The sequence below is a fragment of the Anomaloglossus baeobatrachus genome, chromosome 2 (assembly GCF_048569485.1).
Source record: "Anomaloglossus baeobatrachus isolate aAnoBae1 chromosome 2, aAnoBae1.hap1, whole genome shotgun sequence".
NCBI classification, from domain to species: Eukaryota; Metazoa; Chordata; class Amphibia; order Anura; family Aromobatidae; genus Anomaloglossus; species Anomaloglossus baeobatrachus.
The window spans coordinates 760,396,964-760,423,288 of NC_134354.1; the positions used below are offsets into that span (position 1 = coordinate 760,396,964).

The window sequence follows — 26,325 nt, forward strand, 5'->3', positions numbered from 1 at the left end:
ATATTCTTGTACATAGGGGGCAGTATTATAGTAGTTATATTCTTGTACATAGGGGGCAGTATTATAGTAGTTATATTCTTGTACATGGGGGGCAGTATTATAGTAGTTATATTCTTGTATATAGGGGGCAGTATTATAGTAGATATATTCTTGTACATAGGGGGCAGTATTATAGCAGTTATATTCTTGTACATAGGGGGAAGTATTATAGTAGTTATATTCTTGTACATAGGGGGCAGTATTATAGTAGTTATATTCTTGTACATAGGGGGCAGTATTATAGTAGTTATATTCTTGTATATAGGGGGCATTATTATAGTAGTTATATTCCTATACATAAAATGACTTCCATAAATGATTTACAACAATATATAATGTCTGTCATTGCAGTGTGACCTGACCATGTGCACGGGGAAATGTGCAAAGTTTATTGGCAAAGCTCTATTCCCATTGGGAGTCTGCGCTATTGTTGCAAATCTTCTTCTGTATTTCCCAAATGGAAAAATCCCAGAAGTGGAACAGATTACAGATTTTGTCTGGTTTTTCCATGGAATTGTTGGAGCTGGATTATTGGTGAGTCCATATGACATATTTATAACCTGAGACATATTATAGAACAGCAATGTACTACCGTGTTTATAGAATGATACATAAAACTGTCAGTGATGTAACGGCCACACAATACGGCCCACACATAGGGTTTTCTTACTGATAATACTATGTCATGCCATAATATCATCATACAGTTCTAAATGTTACCTGTAAAATTAGTTGAACATGTGTCCCTATAATATTGCCGTATAGTGCCGCATAAGGCTTCCATGTTAAGTACAGTGTTCACATTCATCATCTATCAAATTAATTTTCAATATATAAACATTTTACATGTCACTGGCCACTGGGTATTATACCAGACTCATATGTTCTGTTCTTTACTAGTGACTTTTCAGCAGTCTCATTATCATCCTGAAGAATTACATTGACTGAAAATATACAGAAAACAACACAGATGATGTCACAGCTCACCTCCTCCACTTCCTGTACAATGACAGATAATACCTCCATATACAGCAGATAACACAGGATCCACCATCCACAATAGGTGATGTCACAGCTCTGTTGTGAATGTCAGTTATGCTTTTGCTGCTGGGAGGCTCCCTCTTGTGGCCAGGAATGGTTTGGACAGAGACCAGGTGTGTTGAGCAATGGGCGTTTCCATTGATATCTCTCTGCCTATTTAAACCCTGGTTTGATAGCAGGCTATGCCGGATGTCAGTTGTTCTTTGTTCACCAGCCTGCTTCATCCTGCTCCAGACCACACCTACCCCAGATAAGTGCTTGGCTCTTTATTTGTTGTTTGGTTCTTTTTGCTCTTATCTGGGTTTGTCATATGCTGTGGTGATTGTCAGTTTATTTGCATGCAGGGATCTTCCCTCTCAGTTGCTTAGCTGGGAAGCTCCCTGCAGCTATGTTTGGAGTATTGCTCCTATTAGTCCATGTGTTTGTTGCTTCTTGAATTTGTAATGGTTCCTGCTTTCTGTTCATTGGTATGACGAGCGCCTGGTATAGGACGGAGTTCAGATCTGAGGGCTTTTTGTATTATCAAATTTTTGGATTTTTGTAGGGTTTTCTCTGGCCACCATCAGTCCCTTTCCTATCCTGTCCTATTTAGTCAGTAGGGCCTCACCTTTTGCTAATCCTATCATCTATCTGTGTATTGTGTTTTCCTATATCACCGCAGTCTTTGAATGTGGGGGGCTTGCTATTCTTTATCTATTTTCTGAGGCAGAGAGTTATTCATCTTTCCTTCCTTTAGGATAGTTAGTTCTCCGGCTGGGTTCGCGGTGCACAGGATGTTAGTTCACCCCTCGGCTACGTCTAGTGTTGATGGTTAGTAAGGGGATGGCGGCCAGATTAGTTGCCAATGCTCTTGTCACCTTTTACCAATGATTTATGGTGGTCTTCCATGGTTCCGGATTATAACACAGCTCATCTCCACCCTCCTACTGTATAATGGCTGATAACACCTCTATATACAGTAGATAACACAGGATCCATCATTCACAATAGGTGATGTCACAGCTCACTTCCTCCTCCTGTACAATGACTGATAACACCTCAATATACAGACGTTAATACAGGATTCACCACTCACAATATATGAGGTCATAGCTTACATCCTCCTCCTCCTGCACAATGACTGAAAACACTCCTAAATACATTATATAACACAGGATCCACCAATCACAATAGGAGATATCACATCTCACCTCCTCCTCCTTCTGTTCAATGACGGAAAACACCTCTATAGACAGTAATTAGCACAGGATCCACTATTCACAATAGGTGATATCACAGATCACCTCCTCCTCCTTCTGTACAATGACTGATAACACCTCTATATACAGTAAATAGCACACAATCTGCCATGCACAATAGGTGATGTCACAGCTCACACTATATACTCATGGGGCTTATATGGCATGAAAAATATATCATTCCCTCTATGTCCGTTTTCAAGTTTCAAAATTTTGTGCAAAAGGCATTTGTGCAGAAATGTTGATACTTTTTGCCTCAGTACTGCCAATTTTCTGGAAAGTTGGTGGGTCTTTCTAAACGCGATTGTGGCCAACTGCCATGTAACAGATACACTATTCATGAAAAGTTAGGGATATTTGGATTTCGAGTGAAATTTCAGGATGATCCTATAATGCCCTCTGACCTTTTCAGGTGAATTTAAGGCGACTTTCTCTTATCTTCCGACTGCTCATTTCCCACTGTTCAATGTTTCAGGACCTTTTGCGCAACTTGCTGTTCTCTAACAAGGAGCTTAATGGCAAAATTCACAAGTGTCTGATCCATGAATTTCCCAATTTCAGGCCTCAATTAGATTTGGTAATAATCACTCTTCCTCATCGTGCTTTTCACATTTTGACATCATGAGATGAAGACGACACCTAACAATTGATCAGCAGTACCACACCATTGTGAGGATTCATGCAGGATGTTCTCAGACGGAAGTGGCCACTGAGCTCAGAGTGTCACCAGCAGGTTGTAAAAAGATACAGAGAGACTGGAAGAGTCACAGAAAGGGAGAAGTGGACGTTTATTGGGCACATCCCACACTGATGACCACTTCATTGTGAACAACGCCGTTTGTAACTGAGTTATGAATGCCACACAACTCAAGGCACATTTAATGGAGGTGAGAGGCCCCCAAGTGTCACATCAGACCATTCAAAACCATTTACATCAGTGCAGTCTGCATCCTAGATGACCTGCAAGCTACCTGTCCTCACCACCACGCACAGGCATCATCTACACTGGACGAGGAACCAGTGGCCTCAGTGCTGTTCACTGATGAAAGCCGAATCACATTGAGCAGAAATGATGGCCGCCAACTGTGTTGGATACGTCAAGGAGAGCACTATGTATCAGCTACTGCTGTCACCAGAGAAGCCTTTGGTGGTGGTGTTACAGTAGGTGCAGGTGTGTCTAGTCAATACAGAACGGCCCTCCACCTTGTAAATGGTACAGTGACAGCCCCAACTACTGGAATGACACCATAATCCATTCATTGTGCCTCTGCATGAACAACACCAGCCTGATCTCATCTTCATGGAGGACAATGCTCCAGCTCATCACGGTCACATCATTAGGGAACGGCTGCTGGAGACTGGGGGACCTCAAATGGAGCGGCTGCACTTTCTCCAGACCTGAATCTCATAGAAAACCTATGGGATCGGCTGAGTGGCCGTAACTCTGTATCCAGAACCTCAATGACCTGAGGGCCTTCCTTTGAAAATAGTGGAGTACCATGCCTCCGCAGACAATAACTCCGCTTGTGATCAGCAGGAGACGTCCATACCAGATGCTCAAGGCCACAAGTTATTGAGACAATGACATTTTAGGGGGTATACCCACCACTGGTATTGGATTCTGTTTCAATAAATTGTCTGAGATGAGGAAATCTCCATTGCTGCTTCGACTTAACTGTCCGACTGTCATGATCAAATCACTATAGGGTGAATGACTTACATTTTACAGAAATTTCATCCGAAAGCCAAATATTCCGGACTTTATATAATGTTTATGCTACTCGATTGTATGCAAAAAAAACATAACTTTTTGTTGCTTATGTTGTACATAGACAATCAAAAGATGGCACAAATTGATAACCAGGAACACAGGTTGTAATAAACTGGGTGCACATTACTTCACCAAGCTTTTACGTCGAGAATGATTTATGAATGAAATTCAGAGCTTTGCTAAAAAAAAAAAAAAGCCATTCAGCATAAAAGTTGTTTTTTATGTATGTATTTCAGGCAAAAAATTGTTTTTGCAGTTGGGCTTTATAAAAAAAAATTCACCCTTTGACTCTTACACGCTTTTTATTTCCTTGCTCATTTCTGATTTCAGTTAATCAGTCATTGATCTCGTTCTCATGAAGAGTATCTGTATTTTTTGAAGCTCTTCTAAGCTAGTTTATGACCACATCAAAGTTCAGCTCAACCTTGATGTGCTCTTTGGGAGTAAATCGGCACAGGTGAGTTCAGAAACAAACAGATAAGGCGGCTTTCACACTACGTTTTTTAACTTGTCTCATGAACTTTTTTTGCTGCAAAAGCGGATCCTGTTTTTGGAAAGAGAAACGCATAGGTTATTTTACAGCATCCTGTCACTTGAAGTTTATGGGCGGGCATTGGGGTCGTGATCGGGAGTGAAGGGAACTGAACGTGACACTGGAAATTCAGACGCAGCTGAGGGCAAAAGAGAGACGAGAGAGAGGCGAAGGAGAGAGAGGAAGAGAGAGGAGAGGGAGAAGGAGAGAGAGAGGAGAGGAAAAGAGAGGAGAGAGAGAGGAGAGAGAGAGAGGAGAGAGAGGGAGAGGAGAGAGAGAGGAGAGGAAAAGAGAGGGGAGAGAGAGGAGAGAGAGAGAGGAGAGAGAGAGAGAGAGGAGAGAGAGGAGAGCGAGAGGAGAAGAGAGAAGAGGAGAGAGAAAAGAAGAGAGAGAGAAGAGAGATAGAGGGAGAGAGAGAGGAGAGGAAAAGAGAGGAGAGAGGAGAAGAGAGCAGAGAGGAGAGAGGAGAGGAAAAGAGAGGAGAGAGGAGAAGAGAGCAGAGAGGAGGAGAGAGAAGAGAAGAGAGAGAGAGAGAGGAGAGCGAGAGGAGAAGAGAGAAGAGAGGAGAGAGAAAAGAAGAGAGAGAGAAGAGAGATAGAGGGAGATAGAGAGGAGAGGAAAAGAGAGGAGAGAGGAGAAGAGAGCAGAGAGGAGAGAGGAGAGCGAGAGGAGAGAGAGAGGAGAGGAAAAGAGAGGAGAGAGGAGAAGAGAGGAGAGGAGAGGAGAGGAAAAGAGGAGAGAGGAGAAGAGAGCAGAGAGGAGGAGAGAGAAGAGAAGAGAGAGAGGAGAGATAGAGGGAGAGAGAGAGGAAAAGAGAGGAGAGAGAAGAGAGCAGAGAAGAGAGAGGAGAGCGATAGGAGAGCGAGAGGAGAGCGAGAGGAGAGAGAGAAGAGAGGAGAAGAGCGAAGAGAGTAGAAGAGAGAAGAGAGAAGAGGAGAGAGAGAGAGGAGAGGAAAAGAGAGGAGAGAGGAGAGAGAGAAGAGAGAGAAGAGAGGAGAAGAGCGAAGAGAGTAGAAGAGAGGAGAGAGAAGAGGAGAGAGAGAGGAGAGGAAAAGAGAGGAGAGAGGAGAAGAAAGCAGAGAGGAGAGAAGAGAGGAGAAGAGAGGAGAGAGAAGAGGAGAGAGCTGAGAGAAGAGAGAGGAGAGAGGAGAAGAGAGGAGAGAGAGAAGAGAGCGAGAGGAGAGAGATAGAGAGTGAGAGAAGAGAGGAGAGAGAGAAGAGAGGAGAGATGAGAGAGGAGAAGAGGGGAGAGAGTCAAAGAGAGGGGAGAGAGGAGAGGGGAGAGAGGAGAGGGGAGAGAGAGCAGAGGAGAGAGAAAAGAGGAGAGAGGAGGGAGGAGAGATGAGAGAGGAGAAGAGGGGAAAGAGGCAAAGAGAGGGGAGAGAGGAGAGGGGAGGAGAGCAGAGAGGGAGAGGAGAGGAGAGAGAGGAGAGAGAAGGGAGGAGAAGAGGGTAGAGAGAAGAGAAGAGAGAAGAGGAGAGAAGAGAGGGGAGACACGAGAAGAGAGCAGAGAGCAGATGAGAAGAGAGAAGAGAGTAGAGAGAGGAGAGCGAGAGGAGAGAGATAGAGATGAGAGAGGAGAAGAGAGGAGAGAGGGAGTGAGGAATGGGGGAGAGCGAGGAGAGAGAAAAGAGGAGAGAGGGAAGGAAGAGAGAGAGAAGAGAGGAGAAAGGGGAGAGAGAGGAGAGGAGTGAGAGGAGAAAGGGGAGAGAGGAGAGAGGAGAGACTGTGATCACGCCAGGCTGGTTTCTGGCCACACAAGATCCTGTCTATCGGCATGCCAGCGGTCACATGCGTTTGCGTGCTGTTTAGTCAGGATCCAGCGACTTGTAGCATTTATACGCATCTCAAAAACGCTACAAATAGCATTTTTGAAAAGTTAAAAAACTGCAAGTCGCTGGATCCTGACTATACAGCACGCAAACGCAGGTGAACGCATGTTGATGCGAGTCCATTGCAAATGCATTGAAATGAAAACGCATTTGCACTGGATCCGTTTTTGCGTTAAAAAAACGTTCAGCATGCATGTTAAAAAAACGTAGTCTGAAAGCCGCCTAAAAGAGTAAAATTTTCCCAGAACTAGTTTACTGTTCAAGTCTCAGTTAACTCATTTAGCCTCCAAAGGCTGGTAAAAGCCAGACGGTGCAAACATTTTTTAATGACACCGTATTATTTTAGCCAAAAATACATGCATTTAGGTAAAAAAAAAAAAGTCCTAGAAGGTATCCACATGCTTTATCATAATGCAGAGAAAGGCAAAAGCCAATTTTCCTAAATTGGGCCACAAAACCACAACAGGTGAAAGATATTGAAAGGATTTATTTCACCAACCAGAGCAGATTTGGGTTTATTCACGCGGCCACGAAGACATCTCCATTTGTGCCACGTGAAGGCGCTCTGTGATCTCAGCCTACACTCATGATTCTCCATTCTTCTTCAGGTCTTCCTTCCGGCATTTATGATGATTGGCGCGGGTGGAGATGGATGCTGTGCCAACAGATGCGGGGTAAGGAACATCATGTCTAGCTAATGGATTCAGGAAATGACGGTTTCTTAAAGGGGCATTCTCAATTTTTAACTTGATCACCAAGCGACCAAAGCCAGATAACATCAAAAAAGGAGCCCTAAATTAACATCCGACCCACTGAAGAAAAAAAAACTATCTATAAATCATATACCTTTATTAAATATGTATTAAAATACTGTGGAAACAACAAGACAAAAAATTGTGATGTAAAAGAATATGGAGTGCCTCAAGGTAAAGTTAGAATTCTAATTTACTCTAGTTGTGGCCCAAGGTGACCCTGACTGTTTGTGGAGGTTGTGTTGTTGGTTCCCCAAGTATTTTAATACTTAATTAATAAAAGTATATATTTTATAGAGTTTTTTTGGGTTGGCTAAAGTTATCACCTATCCATGGGATGACTTCCCAACAACTTGGACCATCACCGGACCTGAGAACGGAGGCCCTGAAGATCCCAGTGTGAAAACTGTAGTCAATCATGTGCACTACCATTCCATTCATCACTAAAAAAAAAACCAAAAAACCTAACTGTCATCTCCAAGTAAATGTGAACACGTGCGAGCTGCAATGACTATACAAAACACAAACTAAAGAATACAGCAGCACTCTGTATAAGCAAACATAGCATAAATGAAATGTAAACTGCATTAATGCTAGAATATCGAAATATGAAAACGCAAAAATTGGCCAATTCATGTGAGCCCATCAACCATGATAAGGTGATCTTCTTTGATAACACTTTGATAACATCCTAACTTATTTCATGCCTCTCCTGAACTTGTCTACAAATTTATGAGCAAATATGATCCAGTATTAAGTAAAAACACTATGGAGCTGATGGGAGAGGAGCAAAGACAGCACATGAGGCAGTGAATGCCTCCAATAATATTCTACAAACATTAAAAATCTGACCGGCATTTCCATATAAATGTGATCAGGTGCTAGCTGCTATGACTATACAAAACAAAAGAATACAGCAGCACTCTGTATAAGCAAACATAGAATATGCTGTATGAAATGTAAACTGTATTAATCCTATATGGAATATACTTAAAAAATGAAGGTACTTAGCACATAAATTGGCCAATTCATAAGAGCCCATCAACCATGACAAGGTGACCCTTCTTTGATGGGATCCTAACTTACTGCATGTCTTTCCTGGACTTAGTCTACAAATTTATGAGCATATAGGATGCAGTTCTAATTAAATACACCCTGGGGCTGATGGCAGGAGAGAACAGACAGAATATGAAGCAGTGAATAACTCCAACAATATACTAGAAAAAAAAATGACTGACATCTCCAAATAAATGTGAAAAGGTGCGAGCTGCAATGACTATACAAAACACAAACAAAAGAATACAGCAGCACTCTGTATAAGCAAACATAGAATATTCTGTATGCAATGTAAAATACATTAATACTCTATGGAATATACTTAGAAAAATGAAGGTACTTAGCACATAAATTTGCCTATTCATAAGAGCCCATCAACCATGACAAGGTGACCCTTCTTTGATAAGTTCCTAACTTATTTCATGCCTCTCCTGGACTTAAAGTCTACAAATATATGAGCAGATAGGATCCAGTATTAATTAAAAACACCCTGGGGCTGATGGGATGGTAACAAAGACAGAATATGAGGCAGTGAATGCCTCCAATAATATTCTACAAAAACTAAAAATCAGACCAGCATTTCCACATAAATGTGATCAGGTGCTAGCTGCTATGACTATATAAAACACAAACAAAAGAATACAGCAGCACTCCGTAAGCACTAAGATATATGCAAACATAGAATATATGAAATGTAAATTGCATTGATGCTATATGGAATATACCTAGAAAAATTAAGGTATTTAGCACATAAGTTGACCAATTCATGAGAGCCCATCTACCACGGCAAGGTGACCCTTCTTTTATGGGATTCTAACTTATTTCATGCCTCTCCTGGACTTAAAGTCTACAAATATATGAGCAGATAGGATCCAGAACTAATTAAAAACACCCTGTGGCTGATGGGAGGGGAAAACAGACAGAATACGAAGTAGTGAATACTTCCAATAATATTCTACTAGAAAAAATAAAATTCTGACCAGCATTTCCATATAAATGTGAATAGGTGCGAGCTGCTATGACTACATGAAACACAAATAAAAGAATACAGCAGCACTCTGTATAAGCAAACATAGAATATATGAAATATTAACTGCATTAATGCCATATGGGATATAGTTAAAAAAATGAAAGTACTTATCACATAAATTGGACAATTCATGTGTGCCCATCAACCGCAACAAGGTGACCCTTCTTTGATGGACCCCTAACTTATTTCATGCCTTTGCTGGACTTAATGTCTACATATTTTTGGGCACCAAAGGAGTCAAGCGCAGGTCGTTAGCATTCCCAGAAGAATTAAAGGAGCAGCAGTGCGCATGATAGACCTTTAAGGTGCATGATTATCGGGAACGAGCATTACTAGGAACCCTCGTTTCCCAATAATTGTGTAGTGAAAACAAGCCACCAGTCACACAATTGAGTAAAACGCTCGTTGGTCGAGAAAAAATATTTTTAAACTTGCTTGAAAATCATCCTTCTCAGCAGCACATCATCCTGTGCAAACATGACGTGCTGCTGAGAACAATGGCAGCCTATGTGCACAGAACAATTGTTCTATGTGTAGCTGAAGCGCAGTAGGCCTGTATACGCAAATGAATACCGATCTGCTGTCGTTTCCCGTCGCAGTTCGGCCCATGAGAATGAGCTCTTTCTGAGACTGTGTTTTATATACCAAGCTCATTTTAGTCTTGGTTGTCCCAGTATTTAGTTCAATTGCCTCAATGCCCAGGGAATATGTTTTCAATCCTTCTCAGGGCAACATCTGCATTTCTCACGTTGAAGGACTCAGTATTAACATGTATTACATGGCTACCCAGTGATCAATGAGCAATTTTCATATTGGTATGTGCCACCGGTGCCTATCTGACAATAACAGTAGGACCCCATCAGGGGAGCCATTTATTGGGCTGTCAAGTTTTAGGCCTAATAATGGCCAGAGGAACCCCATTGTGAATTCTAAGGGAAAATGTAATGTAATATATATAGTGTCCATTGAGATCAGTGAACTTCATGTGATTGCAATGGACACCACCAGTGGTCATCAAAGATAGAGAACCAGGTTTGCCATGGTCATGGTGCCAACTAAGGCAATATTATACAGTCATGGCCAAAAGTTTTGAGAATGCTACAAATATTAATTTTTACAAAGTCTACTGCTTAAGTTTTTCTAATGGCAATTTGCATATACTCCAGAATGTCATAAAGAGTGATCAGCTTAACAGCAATTACTTGCAAAGTCAATATTGTCTAAGAAAATGAACTTTAACCCCCAAAACACATTTCAACATCATTGCATTCTGCCTTAAAAGGAGCAGCTAACATTGTTTTAGTGATTGTTCCATTAACACAGGCGTGGGTGTTGATGAGGACAGGGCTGGCGATCAATCAGTCATGATTAAGTAAGAATGACACCACTGGACACTTTAAAAGGAGGCTGGTGCTTGGTATCATTGTTTCTCTTCAGTTAACCATGGTTATCTCTAAAGACACATGTGCAACCATCATTGCTCTGCACAAAATGGCCTAACAGGGAAGAGTATCGCAGCTACAAAGATTGCACCTCAGTCAACAATCTATCGCATCATCAAGAACTTCAAGGAGAGAGCTTCCATTGTTGCTAGAAAGGTTCCAGGGCGGCCAAGAAGAACCAGCAAACGCCAGGACCGTATCTTAAACTGTTTCAGCTGCGGGATGGGACTACCAGCAGTGCCGAGCTAGCTCAGCAATGGCAGCAGGCTGGTGTGAGGGCTTCTGCACGCACTGTGAGGCGGAGACTGCTTGAGCAAGGCCTGGTTTCAAGGAGGGCAGCAAAGAAGCCACTTCTCTCCAGAAAAAACATCAGGGACCGACTGATATTCTGCAAAAGGTACAGGGAGTGGACTGCTGAGGACTGGGGTAGAGTCATTTTCTCAGATGAATCCCCTTTTCGATTGTTTGGGACATCTGGAAAACAGCTTATTAGGAGAAGAAGAGGTGAGCGCTACCACCAGTCTTGTCTCATGCCAACTGTTAAGCATCCTGAAACCATTCATGTGTGGGGTTGCTTCTCAACCAAGGGAATCGGCTCACTCACAGTCTTGCCTAAAAACACAGCCATGAATAAAGAATGGGACCAGAATGTCCTCCAAGAGCAACTTCTCCCAACTGTCCAAGAGCAGTTTGGCGCCCAACAATGCCTTTTCCCGCATGATGGAGCACCTTGCCATAAAGCAAAGGTGATCACTAAATGGCTCATGGGACAAAACAGAGAGATTTTGGGTCCATGGCCTGGAAACTCCCCAGATCTTAATCCCATTGAGAACTTGTGGACAATCATTAAGAGACGGGTGGACAAACAAAAACCAACAAATTCTGGCAAAATGCAAGCATTGCTTATGCAAGAATGGACCGCTATCAGTCAGGATTTGCTCCAGAAGTTGATTGAGAGCATGCCAGGGAGAATTGCAGAGGTCCTGAAGAAGAAGGGTCAACACTGCAAATATTGACTTGCTGCATTAACTCATTCTAACTGTCAATATAACCTTTTGGTACTCATAATATGATTGCAATTATATTTCTGTATGTGATGTAAACATCAGACAAACACAATTAAAAACCAGAGGGCAACAGATCATATGAAAAAATAATTTTGGTGTCATTCTCAAAACTTTTGGTCATGACTGTATATATAAGGGCATCTTGCCCAACACATGGTGCACTACAGTCTTTGGGTAAATATTTTTAGAACTAAGGCTGTACCCTATGAGGACCATTACTGAAGGATTATGGACTTGTACCTAATGTATTATATGTCTATGCGCATAATAATGAAATGATCAATATTGTGGGTCACCAGATGTTCCTGACTGTAATCCTTTCTGCCCTCGGCACCATTGGAGGGGCGTACTGTGTGGTCATCTCGGTTTTTGGTTTGGTTCGTGGACCTCTGTGTGACACAGGAGATGGTGAATACATATACCCCTTCAGGAATGATACCGATGAGTAAGTGGCCTAATCATCCCTCACTTTATATATACATGATGTGGATATGTACAGTGTCTGTTTATGAAAACTTCGGAAACTTGGAAATTGTTATCCAGCCTTACCTAAAGTCATTCATGCACAGGGCTGAATTATAGGGAACGCACATGGGCTACATGACCCAGAGCCCGCTACATTGGGGAAAGGCGGGTCTCTATTAGCCATCACCATCCCAACCAGGATTTTCTATTCTTGTTCCAAAAATTACACGGACATTCGGAGAAGGGGATGTACAGTGAGTAGCTCTGACACTCCATAGGCTAATGCTAGCTTGTGACCATCCAGACAGGGCCGGCTCCAGGTTTTTGTAGGCCCCGGGCGAAAGAGTCTCAGTGGGCCCCATGCACACACAGACTCCAGACTTACTCTTTTTTTGTGGGTTTGGTAGTCACTACTTATGTGGGTAGTACAGATGTACCTTTCTGCAAATACCTCAGAAATGCAATATTTTGGGACATGTACCGCCCCCGTGCCAGCAGCCGGGCTGATGCTCAGATTCGGATCCATGGTGGCTCGAGGGATCTCCGGACCCGGGGGTCGCGCGGCCACTCGATCAAAGGGGGGGGAGTATGTATAGCGGGGGTTAAAAGTTTGTGACGCCACCCATGGTGCGTGGTAAGATAGGGTACCACCGCTGCTGTTAGGGACGCCCGGTGGCGGTGGTAAGGCGGCAAGCTGTTTAACCCCTCTGTGGGTAGGGTTTTTTTGCCCCAGGAGCCCAGTGAAGGTGGTGAGGGGGTGCCGTTGGGGAGGAAAGGGTTTCTGTGTACTCACTCAGTCCAAGAATACTGACACCGACAGCTTGTAAACCAGAATTCTGAGCACCGCTGCAGTAGGGAGGGAGTACACGTGGATCCGTGCCCCTTGGTGTTGCTTGTTATCCTGTGACCTTTTCCGTGGCACCTTCTTCACTATTTGGACCCTGTAGTGTGAAACTATTCGGGTCCCGCTCACCCGTATGGCTAACGGAGTGAGCTTGCTCTCAGGGTTCACGCTCGAGATTTCCTGGACTGTATTTGGGAAAGTCCTATCCCATCAGTGTGCTAGTACCCCGATTTTGGAGCTGGTGAAGGATGAATCCTGAAAACTTCATCCCCGTTGGGTAAATTACCGGGCTGCGTGCAGCTACTTTCTGGCCTAAGGTCCACGTACCCCGTAATGCCCTGGCCCCTGCCCGGAGATGGCTCAAGGCCGCCGGCTGCCCTCCTTGGCAGATCAGTGCCCCTTGACACGATCCCCTGCGACCGGGGTTCCAACTCCTACCAGGCCCAGACCAACGTCTGCCACCTAGTAAACTACAAGGAGCCCAGCTCCTGACCTCCTCTCCCTTCACACACCAACACTTCACTCTCTTCTAACACTTCTCACCTTCCCCTACCATCCCCCCAAGTGGGTGGCCCTGTTCCCTTCAGGCCCCCCAATGGTGTGCCTGGTGGGTGTGGTGCAAAGTGTTCCTAGGATTTTGACTGGCTCTGCTCTTAGCAACACCGAAGGACCAGGATCTGTAACCAAGGAGGATGGATACTGTGCTGAAGGGCAGATTGCACAATACCCTGTGACCACCTGATAGGCCAGGGCGTCACAACATATTTATCAATACTGTCTCATTTTTAGACAGTGCAAGCTGTTTTTGCTCCAACTTTATTGTGGCAAAAGATACGCAAATTTTGTCACATGCCATTTTGTTAAAAAAAAAGTCACTTTTTGGAAGTAACACCGCTCCTGCCACTTTTAAAAAGGGGAGCACAGGCTTGGCATGGTTAGCAATTCATATAAGGTTTAAGTTATATTTATAAATTATGACTTAAAAAAAGTTGCAAAAAACCCACTCCAATAAAGTTTTGCCTAAAAAAATGGATAAGATTGCAAACAGCCACAAAGAAAACTGACTTTAAAAATTCCTTTCATGATGAATTACCCCCCTTACACTAAACAGTCCAAAAATGTGACAAATTGATCAAACTGACCTTTTTTATGCCATTTATGACATTTTGTAAGTCTAGTAGATGTAGAGAATCCGGCACACTAAATAAAGTAAATTCCAAAGATAATATTTCGTTTGAATATATTTTATTTTATCGTGCTTGTGGGGATATCAAAAAGGCCGTATGTGAACAAATCCAACGTTTCGACCAAAACTTATGGTCTGTTTCAAGGACTGTGGGACAGAAACAATATATCAAAGAAAGGCAATCACATATAGTAAAGTAAAACATACAGTTACAGTAGGAACTGTTTCAAACTGTAGAAAGAATCATAAAATAAATTACCCAATAGGGAAAGGAAAAACAGGGATTACAATAAGTTTCTCCACAAGAACTCACAATCTTTATGAAATTGAATACATACATGGCATGAGTAGAGTTAAATGCATTTAACTCTACTCATGCCATTACTGATTTATTCCTCTTTTGGTCTTAGGCTATAAGAGTGATATATATAAAATCCATGCGAGTGAATATCCCATGTGATACACACCACACCATAACCCTTTGAGGTTTGTGTTATTCAGTAACTTCCTTTGATATCATTCTTCTGTTTTTCTTTCCATTGTAAATATGATGTACAAATACTTTCGAAATGAAATATTGTATTTAATTTCAGAAAGATTGTGAGTTCTTGTGGAGAAACTTATTGTAATCCCTGTTTTTCCTTTCCCTATTGGGTAATTTATTTTATGATTCTTTCTACAGTTTGAAACAGTTCCTACTGTAACTGTATGTTTTACTTTACTATATGTGATTGCCTTTCTTTGATATATTGTTTCTGTCCCACAGTCCTTGAAACAGACCATACGTTTTGGTCGAAACGTTGGACTTGTTCACATACGGCCTTTTTGATATCCCCACAAGAACGATAAAATAAAATATATTCAAACGAAATATTATCTTTGGAATTTACTTTATTTAGTGTGCCGGATTCTCTACATCTACTGGACTTATATTTTCCGAGCACCTTAAACTTCTTTTTCTCAGTGAGCCAGGCATTTCTATTATATTTTGTAAGTCTAGGCTCATACATTGCATATTTGGTGTGGATTTTACATGGATTTTCTAGGCATGTAAAATCAGCAACATTTTACAGTACAGGAAAAGTGGAATCTGCTCAGATATTGGCTTTTTTTAATCTACAGCATGCCAATTTGTGTTGCAGGAACTTACCTTTTCAATGGAGACCCAAAGGTAATCTGCTAAAGATCAATCCCCCACGCTCTGTGTACATGCATGCAGGTCTTTGAAAGCTAAATCCATCTGCACTTTTATATCTTCTATCTGTTACTGCATTCTTGTAAAATCAATGTTTTAATTAATAAGCAAATGAAACGTTAAGTGCTTTGCGTTTGACAGAGCTCTTCCCGAGGACCCTGCCTCTCGAGGTTGTTGTCCCACCTCTTTAGATTCACGTATCATCTTATGTCCATGCCTCATATCACACAGATAAGATCTTTATATATGAATTATACAAATTAAAACACTGATTTCTCAGGAATGCAACAACAAATAAAAGATATAAAAGTGTCAATGGATTTGGTTTGCACGGAGGAGGATTGACTATACTGACAGATTCCCCTTAAAGCTGCAGCATAGACCGCTCACCTGGCACTGCTTTGTTACGTTCTTTTGACACGTTTCCGCAAATATAAAAAAAAAAAAGTGTATAAACACACTTGAATAGATATGGATAATATGTGCATATTTTAGATGCAAGAATTCTGCAAATTGCGGTTTACAAACCCGCGTATATAATTTCTACTACATAAGCAATGTGTGAACCTAGCCTAAAAGTGGGTGAAAGTCAGGCGTGGTTGGTTATGCAAATATGGTTTCAGCCAGATATATATATATAGATATATATATATATAGATATATATATATATATATATATATATAATATATATATATTTTATAGCGACTTTATCAAACAAGAAATGACACGGATTTCTTTGGCGCAAATAATGGGTGGACAGTCACAAGCAAAAATTTACTTTAAAAAGCTCCTTTCATATTAATTCCCATTTTAATAACTATAGTACTGTTACGCTCACCGAGGAGCAGTGAGCGTCCGGAGGTGGACCCACAGACTTCATGTGAGCCACTAATCTTGCTTGCGTCTCGCGTTGGCGAGCGAGCTCCTGTTGCAGGTCAGTCAGGGGGTTAGCCTTCATCCCGGCGGAGTCCATGGCCCGAGCAAACTGTTACGCTCACCGAGGAGCGGCGAGTGTCCGGAGGTGGACCCACTTGACCGTGCACCGGACTCCCCTGAGAAAGCGACCAGCAGCGAACCCCTATACAGGGACTGTGCGGCGCCTCCCCAGAAGGCCTAAATGCACGGCAGCCAGGAACCGGTGGTAGGAGTCTCTGTACGTCCAGGTGTAGCTCAGGTACAATGTCCCGCAGCAGGCAGGACACGGGTGTGGCACCGGAGATGATCACAGCAGGTGAGCCGGAGACGTTCACTGCGGGTATGGCCGGTGACATCCACTGCGGGTATGTATAGATTGTGTCCACGGCAGGTATGGCATGGTGACGTCCACAGTAGGTATAAGCGGTGACGTCCACAGCCAGAATGGTATAGATGGCACTATGGTGAGACAAAGGATTAGAACCGGGTCTCAAATAATAGCACAAACGGCTCTGGACACTGGCAATGCACTAATAGAGGCGTTACTCAGGCGCCTGCTGCCGGGGGGGGAACTTAAATACCATATGGCAACAGGTGACCTCTGAGGTCACTTCCAGGTAATTGGGTGCTACCACTTTAAGAAAGGGCGTGGCCTCGCGCGCAGCCTAGAATCAGACACTGCAGAACTGTGTGTGCTCTGCAGACAGGAAGAGGCTGAAGCAGCCCCAGGAGCATGATGTCCGACCCGGGAGTGAGCAGGAGCAGTGTCATGAGACCGGTAAGAGGAGGAACGTCGCTGCCGGAGGCTGGGCCCGGAGGTGCAGGTGGGGGCCATGCTGGGGCTGGGCAGATGTGAGGAAGAGCGCCCCCCTCGGACTCTGGCGGGACCAGGCGCTACAAGCACAACTCATGAAAGACAGTTCATGGCACACCATTGTGCCAGAATTCTGGAGCATTAAGCTTTCTTATTCTCCTCCATCATCATAACAAGCTAGCCACACCTAGTATGTTACGACCATTATGTGGACACATAGTCACATATAGCATAAACATCTCCTAACAGAGTATTGTAAAATCATGCTTTTTTTTTACGCTGCTGTCACAAACCACCGGGGGGGTCACTCAGAAATCCCCCGCGCTGGCTACCAGTACGTCACAATCGGGGGGTAACAAGTGGGGGTCACCCCTCCTTTATACCTCCCGACCGACAGACAGAGCACGTGACGCGCTCTCTAGCGCCCCTCTTATAGTCAGGCCAATTATGGAATTGCCCGACAATAAGCAAGGAGGCCGCTATACTACTTATGCCGATTATTGAAGGGTCCCCGGTGAGAGTAGGGTATATATTCCCCCGACCTCCGCGGGCGGAATATATAAAATCTCCCCGAATCTCACTGGCCTCCCCACAATAATCCTTGGCACAATTCGCTGCCACCAACCGATTTACGGTAACTATTAGCCGAACACACAGACGTGGGATTCAAGATCGAGATAACAGAACAGCCCAAGATTAATTATATAATTAATCAGCCTAAAGCACACTAGAACTACAATATATACAATAGGGAATCTACAGAATATACATATGTCAGAGTACAGTTACAGATAAAGCATGGGTTACAAACAGGCATACACAGTTCCAGCAGTTACCTTGTTGCGTCTGGCCACAGGGGGGCGCTGTACCCAGGTTTCTAGGATCCTTCCCACAGATGTTTCCTACACGTGCCCCCAGCGAAAAGAACACTGGAAAATGGCCGAAGTAGGGTTATCAACCTGGGCAACTCCAGGTCCCCTCCTACCTTAGTGACCTCAGAGGGAGCACTGCTCCACCCCTGGCTTGAGTTATGGACAATCCACAACATGGAATATGGGCCATAACTTTGCCTGGGAGCGTCGTAGGCGGACGCCAATGCTCTCATTGTGACAGCTATGAATTTAGCTACAGAACGAGGGGACTCATGACCTGTCTGCCAGTTCCCCATTGGCTGATATCACGCCTGGGGCATTTCCCAATGTCCTGCTCCCATAAAAAGGGTGTGCCAGCATCGTCCGCATGCGGAGACACCATTTTTATGGTTGCCATATTTATCGGAAATATGGCTTGCGAGATATGAACCATTTTTTACTGGAGTCGTTCTGTCTGGCTATTTCCATAGCCTTGCTAACTAGCTAGCAGCCCCCACTACAGGGTCACGGCAGGGAGTCATCCTGTGTCCATTGTCCCCAAGCCACCTAATTTCCATATCACAGGACATGGCCATGGAGGTGTAAGTGGAACACTGAGAACAAGAAGGGAGGGGGCACTGCCAGGGAGTGATGATGGATTATGACTGGAGTCATAATTCATCTTCATATCCCGGGATTTGCCTCACACCTCCCCCCTTTTGAGGGCGCTAGGGGGCAGCACACTCCGGTGTTCCCCCGTGCGCCCGTCCGCGACCTCTCCTTGTCGGGACAGCCCGTCTGCGTTACCGTGGTCACGGCCCCTTTTGTGGCGAATGGTGAAGTTGTATTGCTGGAGCGCAAGGCTCCATCGCAACAATCGCCCATTCGTCCCAGAGACGGTGTGCAACCAGCTGAGGGGATTGTGGTCCGTCTCCACGATGAAGTGGCGCCCGTATAGATAGGGTTGCAGACGCTGCAGGGCCCACACTATGGCCAGGCACTCCTTCTCCATCGTGGAATAGGCAACTTCCCTTGGTAACAGCTTCCTGCTCAGGTACAAGACTGGGTGCTCTTGGCTCGCAGAGTCCACCTGGCTGAGCACCGCACCGAGGCCGAAGTCACTGGCGTCGGTCTGTACTACAAACGGCCGCGTGAAGTCGGCTGCCTGTAGCACGGGCGGGCTGGACAGGGCGTCCTTTAGGGCCCGGAAGGCTGTCTCGCAGTCCATTGTCCAATCGACTGCAGAGGGCAGCTTCTTCTTGGTGAGGTCCGTCAAGGGCTTTGCCAGGCTACTATAGCATGGAACAAACCTCCTATAGTACCCAGCGGTCCCCAAGAAGGACATCACCTGCTTCTTGGTCCTGGGGGTGGGCCAGGATGCGATGGCTTCCACTTTCTCAGGCTCGGGCTTCAGTGTTCTCCCACCTACCCGGTGACCGAGGTACTGGACCTCGCTCATGGCCAGCTGACACTTTCCCGGCTTGATGGTCAAACCTGCCCGGTGGATCCGCCTGAGCACCTGTGCTAGATGCTCTAGGTGGTCCTCCCAGGTGGGACTGAAGACGGCAATGTCATCCAGGTACGCGGCCGCGTACCCTTCAAGTCCCTTGAGCAGGGTGTTGACCATCCGCTGGAAAGTGGCAGGGGCATTCCTCATCCCGAATGGCATCACCGTGGACTCGTACAGTCCAAATGGGGTAATAAAGGCAGAGCGTTCCCTGGCCTTGCGAGTCAGGGGGATCTGCCAATATCCCCGGCTCAGATCCATGATGGTCAGGTACTGAGCCCCGGCCAACTGATCGAGCAGGTCATCGATGCGTGGCATTGGGTACGCATCGGCGACCGTGACCGCATTGAGCCCCCTGTAGTCCACGCAGAACCGAGTGGTTCGGTCCTTCTTAGGGACGAGGACTACAGGCGAGGCCCAAGCGCTGTTGGATGCCTGGATCACCCCCAGCTTCAGCATCTCGTCAATCTCCTGGCGCATGTGTTGCTGCACCTCCAGGGAGACCCGATATGCTGAACGCCGGATCGGGGGATGATCCCCAGTGTCCACGTGATGGACAGCCAAGTCAGTCCTTCCGGGCTGGTTGGTAAACAACCCCCGGAAGGGGAGGAGGGTGGCCCACAGCTGGGACCGTTGGTCTTCCAAGAGCTGGTGGCCAACCTCCACATCCTCAATGGATCCGCCTGCCCTAACCTGGGCTAGCATATCCAAGAGGGTTTCCGCTTCTCCCTCCTCGGGCAGGTTGCACACGGGGAGCGCACATGCCTCCCGCTCATGATGTGCCTTCATCATGTTCACATGGAAGGGCTTCCGCCTTCCACGGGCAGGGTCCAGGGTGACCAGGTACGTTACAGGGTTGAGCTGCTGGTACACGAGGTATGGGCCTTCCCAGGCTGCCTGAAGCTTGTCCTGTGGTACGGGGACCAGTACCCACACCTTTTGACCCACTTGGTAGGTCCTCTCACAAGCGTTCTGGTCGTACCAACGCTTCTGATCGGCCTGGGCTTGAGCCATATTGTCGTGTACCAGTTGCGTCAAGGCCTGCATTTTGTCCCGGAAGCGCATGACATACTCGATAACCGACACTCCAGGGGTGGCCAAATCCCCTTCCCAAGCCTCTTTCACCAGAGCCAGGGGGCCCCGCACACGTCGCCCGTACAGGAGCTCAAACGGTGAGAATCCTGTTGAGGCCTGTGGAACCTCCCGGTAAGCAAATAACAGGTGTGGGAGATACCGCTCCCAGTCACGCCCATGGGAGTCGACCAACATCTTAAGCATCTGCTTTAAGGTGCCATTGAACCGCTCGCACAGGCCATTAGTCTGTGGATGGTACGGGCTGGCCACCAGATGTCGCACCTGGACTTGCTTACAGAGGGCCTCCATCAGCTGGGACATGAATTGGGTCCCCCGGTCAGTGAGCATTTCCTGGGGAAAACCCACTCGGGAGAAAATCTCCAGCAATGCGGTGGCCACCTTGTCAGCCCGAATGGACGACAAGGCCACTGCTTCTGGGTACCGGGTGGCATAGTCCACTTCCGTCAGTAGGAAGCGTTTCCCGGAGCTGCTGGGGATGGCCAGCGGGCCGACCAGATCCACAGCCACCCTCCTGAAAGGCTCATCGATGATTGGCAGAGATACTAGTGGGGCTTTGGGGCGTGGCCCCGCCTTCCCCACTCTCTGACAGGTTTCACACGAACGGCAGTAGGCAGCCACATCGGCCCCCATTTTTGGCCAGTAGAAATGCTGGTTTAACCTGGCCTTGGTCTTAGCGATCCCTAGGTGTCCGGCCATCGGAATCTCATGTGCGATCCGCAACAACTCCGTCCGGAACGGATAGGGTACCACCAACTGTCGGTCCCTGGGCCACGCCTCCGGTGAACCCTGCTGGACCGTGGCCCGGTACAGCCGTCCTTGGTCCCAGACCACTCGCTCCGGGTCCGAGTCCGAGGGAGGCTGTGCCACCTGCTCCTTAAGAGCTTTCAGGCTGTCGTCAGCTTCTAACGCTGCCTGAAACCCCTGACTAGATGTGGCCAGAATCGACGAGACTGTCACATCTTCAGTCAGTACCCCGGGACCTGTGTCCTGGCCTCCACCTGACTCGGCTGCCACTTGGTCAGAAGGGGAAGAGCTATCGGACCTCCGGGAGGCCCCTTGGCTTCCAGCACTCCCACTGCGGGTGACAGCGGCCACAGCCGCTGCGACCGTGGGTCGTGCCTGCTCCTCCTCCGTTCCTGACCAAGTCGCCGGTTCAGGCAGACCTACCTGGCTTCCTGACACCCCGGTTGTGGGGGAACCATGCACCGAGATCTTACCTGGGAGCACTTCCGCTCCTGGACCGGCCCCAATCTCACCTGCCTGTTCCCCTCCTGCAGCAACAGAACCCCGCTGTGAAATCTCTGGGGACCCCACATTTGCTGTGGTAGCCCCCACCCCACACACTGGTCCTCCCCCTGCAGCACCCTGCTCTCTGCTTATCCCTGCAGAGGGCAACAGATCCCAGCTCACAGGCTGGTTACTTGTAGAGGCATTGTCACACCTTTCTCTGACCCCCTCCCCTGTCACAGCTGCAGCTGAGTGTGTGTCTATGGTGTCTATGCAAGCAGAAATATCAGAGTTCACTCCCTCCTCCCTTACATCATTCATAGATAACACATTAACATTGTTAGGAGTCATGTCAGTACGGGCTGAAGGTTCAGCCCTTGGGGGGGGCCCAAACTGGGAGGTTATCTGCCCCAAATCTGTCCCAAGTAGCACGTTTGCAGGGATCCGATCAGTTACCCCCACCTCCCTCACCCCCCGCCCTGCGCCCCAGTCCACATAAATGTCAGCAACAGGCAGCGCCGGGTCAGTGCCTCCAATCCCGGAGACAGCGAGGGTTTTTCCAGGGATCAAGTCTTGGGGGGACACCATCTCAGGCCGCACCAGAGTCACCTCCGAGGCGCTGTCTCGCAGTCCTATGGTCACAGACCGGCCGACGGTGACAGGTTGGAAGCTGTCCAGGGACCTACCACCACCCCCACCCACACAATACACCTTGGGCGGCCCTTGGGACGGGGACGGAGCCGGGGCCTTGGGACGCTGAGGGCACATGGCCTTGAAGTGTCCAGGTAGGTTGCACTGGTGGCACCGTCTTGGTTCCGCCACGGGCCTGGAGAGGGGAGTTGAGGGGGACACCCCCTGCAGTCTAGGGGCAGGTGGGGCAGTCGCAGAATTCATCTTACCCCCTCTCCAGGTGCTGCTGGTGGCCGCTCTCCTGGCCTCAGGGGCCCGGTTGTTGGTGTAGTCATCGGCAAGGGCAGCTGTAGCCGTGGACCCCTTTGGCTTCTGGTCTCGGATGAACTGGCGGAGATCCTCAGGGCAGTTCCACAAGAGTTGCTCCGTGATGAACAAGTCCAGGATCTCCGGTCCGGTGGAAAGCTGCAGGCCTTGGGTCCAGTGGTCGGCAGCTCGGGCAAGTGCCCGCCGGTGGTCAGCCCAGGAGTCCTTTGGTCCCTTCTGTAGGCTCCGGAACTTCTTGCGGTAGGACTCTGGAGTGAGGTTGTACTGTTGGATCAGGGCCCGCTTGATGGTGTCGTAGCCCTGATCTGCCTCAGCAGGCAAGTCCCCAAGGATATCCAGGGCCTTACCCCTTAAACGGGGGTCAGGTATTTGGCCCACTGGTCCTTGTCCAGATGGTGCTGCAAGCAAGTCCGTTCAAAAGCAGTCAAGAAAGAGTCCAAGTCTCCATCCTTCTCCAGCACTGGGAAGTCCTCAACACGGACCTTTGGAAGTTTGGTGTCTCGAAGGTCACATGTGGCTGATGAGGGCCGGAGCTGAGCTAGCTGCAGCTGGTAGTCACGGTCTGCCTGTCGCTCTCGCTCTTCACGCGCTGCCTGCCGCTCTCGCTCCGCAGCCTCACGCTCTGCGTGCCGCTCCGCAGCCTCAGCGTCACGCGCCGCCTCCCGCTCTGCCCTGCGCTCTGCCAGGAGTTCCTTGTAGCCCTTCTGGTCTCCAGCCTGGAGAAGGGCCATAGCCATTTGAAGAAGGCTATCCGAGCCTCCCAGGCTCGGTGGAATGGCACGTGGTGATCTGCGGCACGCTGCAGAGCTAGGCGATTCACTGTCCCTTTCAGAGCGGAGGGCTGGCATCTGGCTCGTTGAGGAACCTTGGGTGAGCTCCTCCTCATCTTGTCCAGCAGTGCCAGGTTGCGCAATGTCCTCGGCAGAACGGTTTTCTGGCGTCGAGCTCCTGGAGGACTCGTGGGCAACCTCCTCATTGCTGTCCACAGCACCGTCCTCCCTCTCTTCGGCTCCTGCCTTAGCATTGGCCAGTTGCATAGCTCTGCTCCTGGTGCCATCAGCCATTCTTGCAGACTTTTGGTCACTGACACAGAACTGACACCTGATGCCTCCACACACCTTACAGTATCTGCACTCTGACACTCTAGTGTTGAGCTAGTCTGAAGACCCCAGCAGCCACAGCTGCTGCAGGCAGTCTTTAGTGTCTGGGAGTATGGGTCTCACACTCACACACACTATTATCTCGATCCCACCGCTATGCCACCAATATGTCACAAACCACCGGGGGGGTCACTCAGAAATCCCCCGCGCTGGCTACCAGTACGTCACAATCGGGGGGTAACAAGTGGGGGTCACCCCTCCTTTATACCTCCCGACCGACAGACAGAGCACGTGACGCGCTCTCTAGCGCCCCTCTTATAGTCAGGCCAATTATGGAATTGCCCGACCATAAGCAAGGAGGCCGCTATACTACTTATGCCGATTATTGAAGGGTCCCCGGTGAGAGTAGGGTATATATTCCCCCGACCTCCGCGGGCGGAATATATAAAATCTCCCCGAATCTCACTGGCCTCCCCACAATAATCCTTGGCACAATTCGCTGCCACCAACCGATTTACGGTAACTATTAGCCGAACACACAGACGTGGGATTCAAGATCGAGATAACAGAACAGCCCAAGATTAATTATATAATTTAATCAGCCTAAAGCACACTAGAACTACAATATATACAATAGGGAATCTACAGAATATACATATGTCAGAGTACAGTTACAATCAAAGCATGGGTTACAAACAGGCATACACAGTTCCAGCAGTTACCTTGTTGCGTCTGGCCACAGGGGGGCGCTGTACCCAGGTTTCTAGGATCCTTCCCACAGATGTTTCCTACACGTGCCCCCAGCGAAAAGAACACTGGAAAATGGCCGAAGTAGGGTTATCAACCTGGGCAACTCCAGGTCCCCTCCTACCTTAGTGACCTCAGAGGGAGCACTGCTCCACCCCTGGCTTGAGTTATGGACAATCCACAACATGGAATATGGGCCATAACTTTGCCTGGGAGCGTCGTAGGCGGACGCCAATGCTCTCATTGTGACAGCTATGAATTTAGCTACAGAACGAGGGGACTCATGACCTGTCTGCCAGTTCCCCATTGGCTGATATCACGCCTGGGGCATTTCCCAATGTCCTGCTCCCATAAAAAGGGTGTGCCGGCATCGTCCGCATGCGGAGACACCATTTTTATGGTTGCCATATTTATCGGAAATATGGCTTGCGAGATATGAACCATTTTTTACTGGAGTCGTTCTGTCTGGCTATTTCCATAGCCTTGCTAACTAGCTAGCAGCCCCCACTACAGGGTCACGGCAGGGAGTCATCCTGTGTCCATTGTCCCCAAGCCACCTAATTTCCATATCACAGGACATGGCCATGGAGGTGTAAGTGGAACACTGAGAACAAGAAGGGAGGGGGCACTGCCAGGGAGTGATGAGGGATTATGACTGGAGTCATAATTCATCTTCATATCCCGGGATTTGCCTCACAGCTGCCACCATCAATTGTGTTAGCAGCATTTAAAGGTTTTTTTGCAATTACAGGAAAGTGGACCCCACACTCTCTAAAATACTTAAAATAAGAAATGGAGCAGGTACTATTATGCAGGGTGGTAGACGTGTCCCGGTGAGCGTCATAATACAAAGGAAAAACCAGGCAAGCAAAACAACGGGAGGCCCTGGCATTAGGGAAAGAGGAGTAGGGTCACCTCCCAACACTCACCTGAAGCTGATCCCTGAACTCCATAATGTCCATAGATGGGTCTTTCCCCCCATGCATTGTCACATGCCTAGGCCCTCGCTGGCCCTGAACTCACCCTGACTAGTGTGAAGGCCAGCAAGACGTTGGTCTCGCCACTGCAATAAAACATGAGGTAGGTAAGACAAACAGGTGTGGAAAGACACAACAAATAACACTCCACAGCTTCTCCAGCAGGAAGCTTCACAGCTGCAACAGAAGCAACACCTCAGCTTCTCCAGAGACAGGTTCATTCAAAGTGGACAGTATAGAATGTACTATAACCAGCATGGCGAAGAGTGAATATTTAGCAGAAAAGAGTGGCTTCAGAAAATCTGGAAAAATGCTCGAGTTTCCCATTGACTTCCATTCTACTCAGGTACTTGAGTCGCACCCATCCAAGCATCCAACCTGCTCCTTTTGAGTACTGAGCACTCGAGCAGTACCCACCGCTGCTCAGGTCTTGTTGTTTTGGCTGCCGAAGGGATGTCACATTGACAGTGCACATCACCGCTGCAGCCAATCACTGAATCAAGGTATTTCTGAGTGATTGATGTCCACTTTCCTAAATGTGGAAAGTGTAAAAACGTTTTTAAGATGGGTAACGATAGCATTGTCATGGCTACCAGGGGCCTAACTTAAGGCTTCTGTGTTTGCCATGTTTTTACAACTATGAA

At 47.1% G+C, this 26,325-nt stretch overlaps 1 protein-coding gene across 1 annotated transcript in view; it reads left to right on the forward strand.

Moving 5' to 3' along the window:
- The first annotated feature begins 402 nt into the window (after positions 1–402).
- The window catches only part of LOC142290692 (transmembrane 4 L6 family member 1-like), a 45,296-nt gene continuing 19,373 nt past the window's right edge, over positions 403–26,325 (forward strand). Inside the window, exons 1-3 of the mRNA XM_075334684.1 lie at positions 403–573; positions 7,062–7,127; positions 12,100–12,245. Coding sequence (XP_075190799.1) covers positions 403–573; positions 7,062–7,127; positions 12,100–12,245 — 383 coding nt within the window. The remainder of the gene's footprint in view (positions 574–7,061; positions 7,128–12,099; positions 12,246–26,325) is intronic.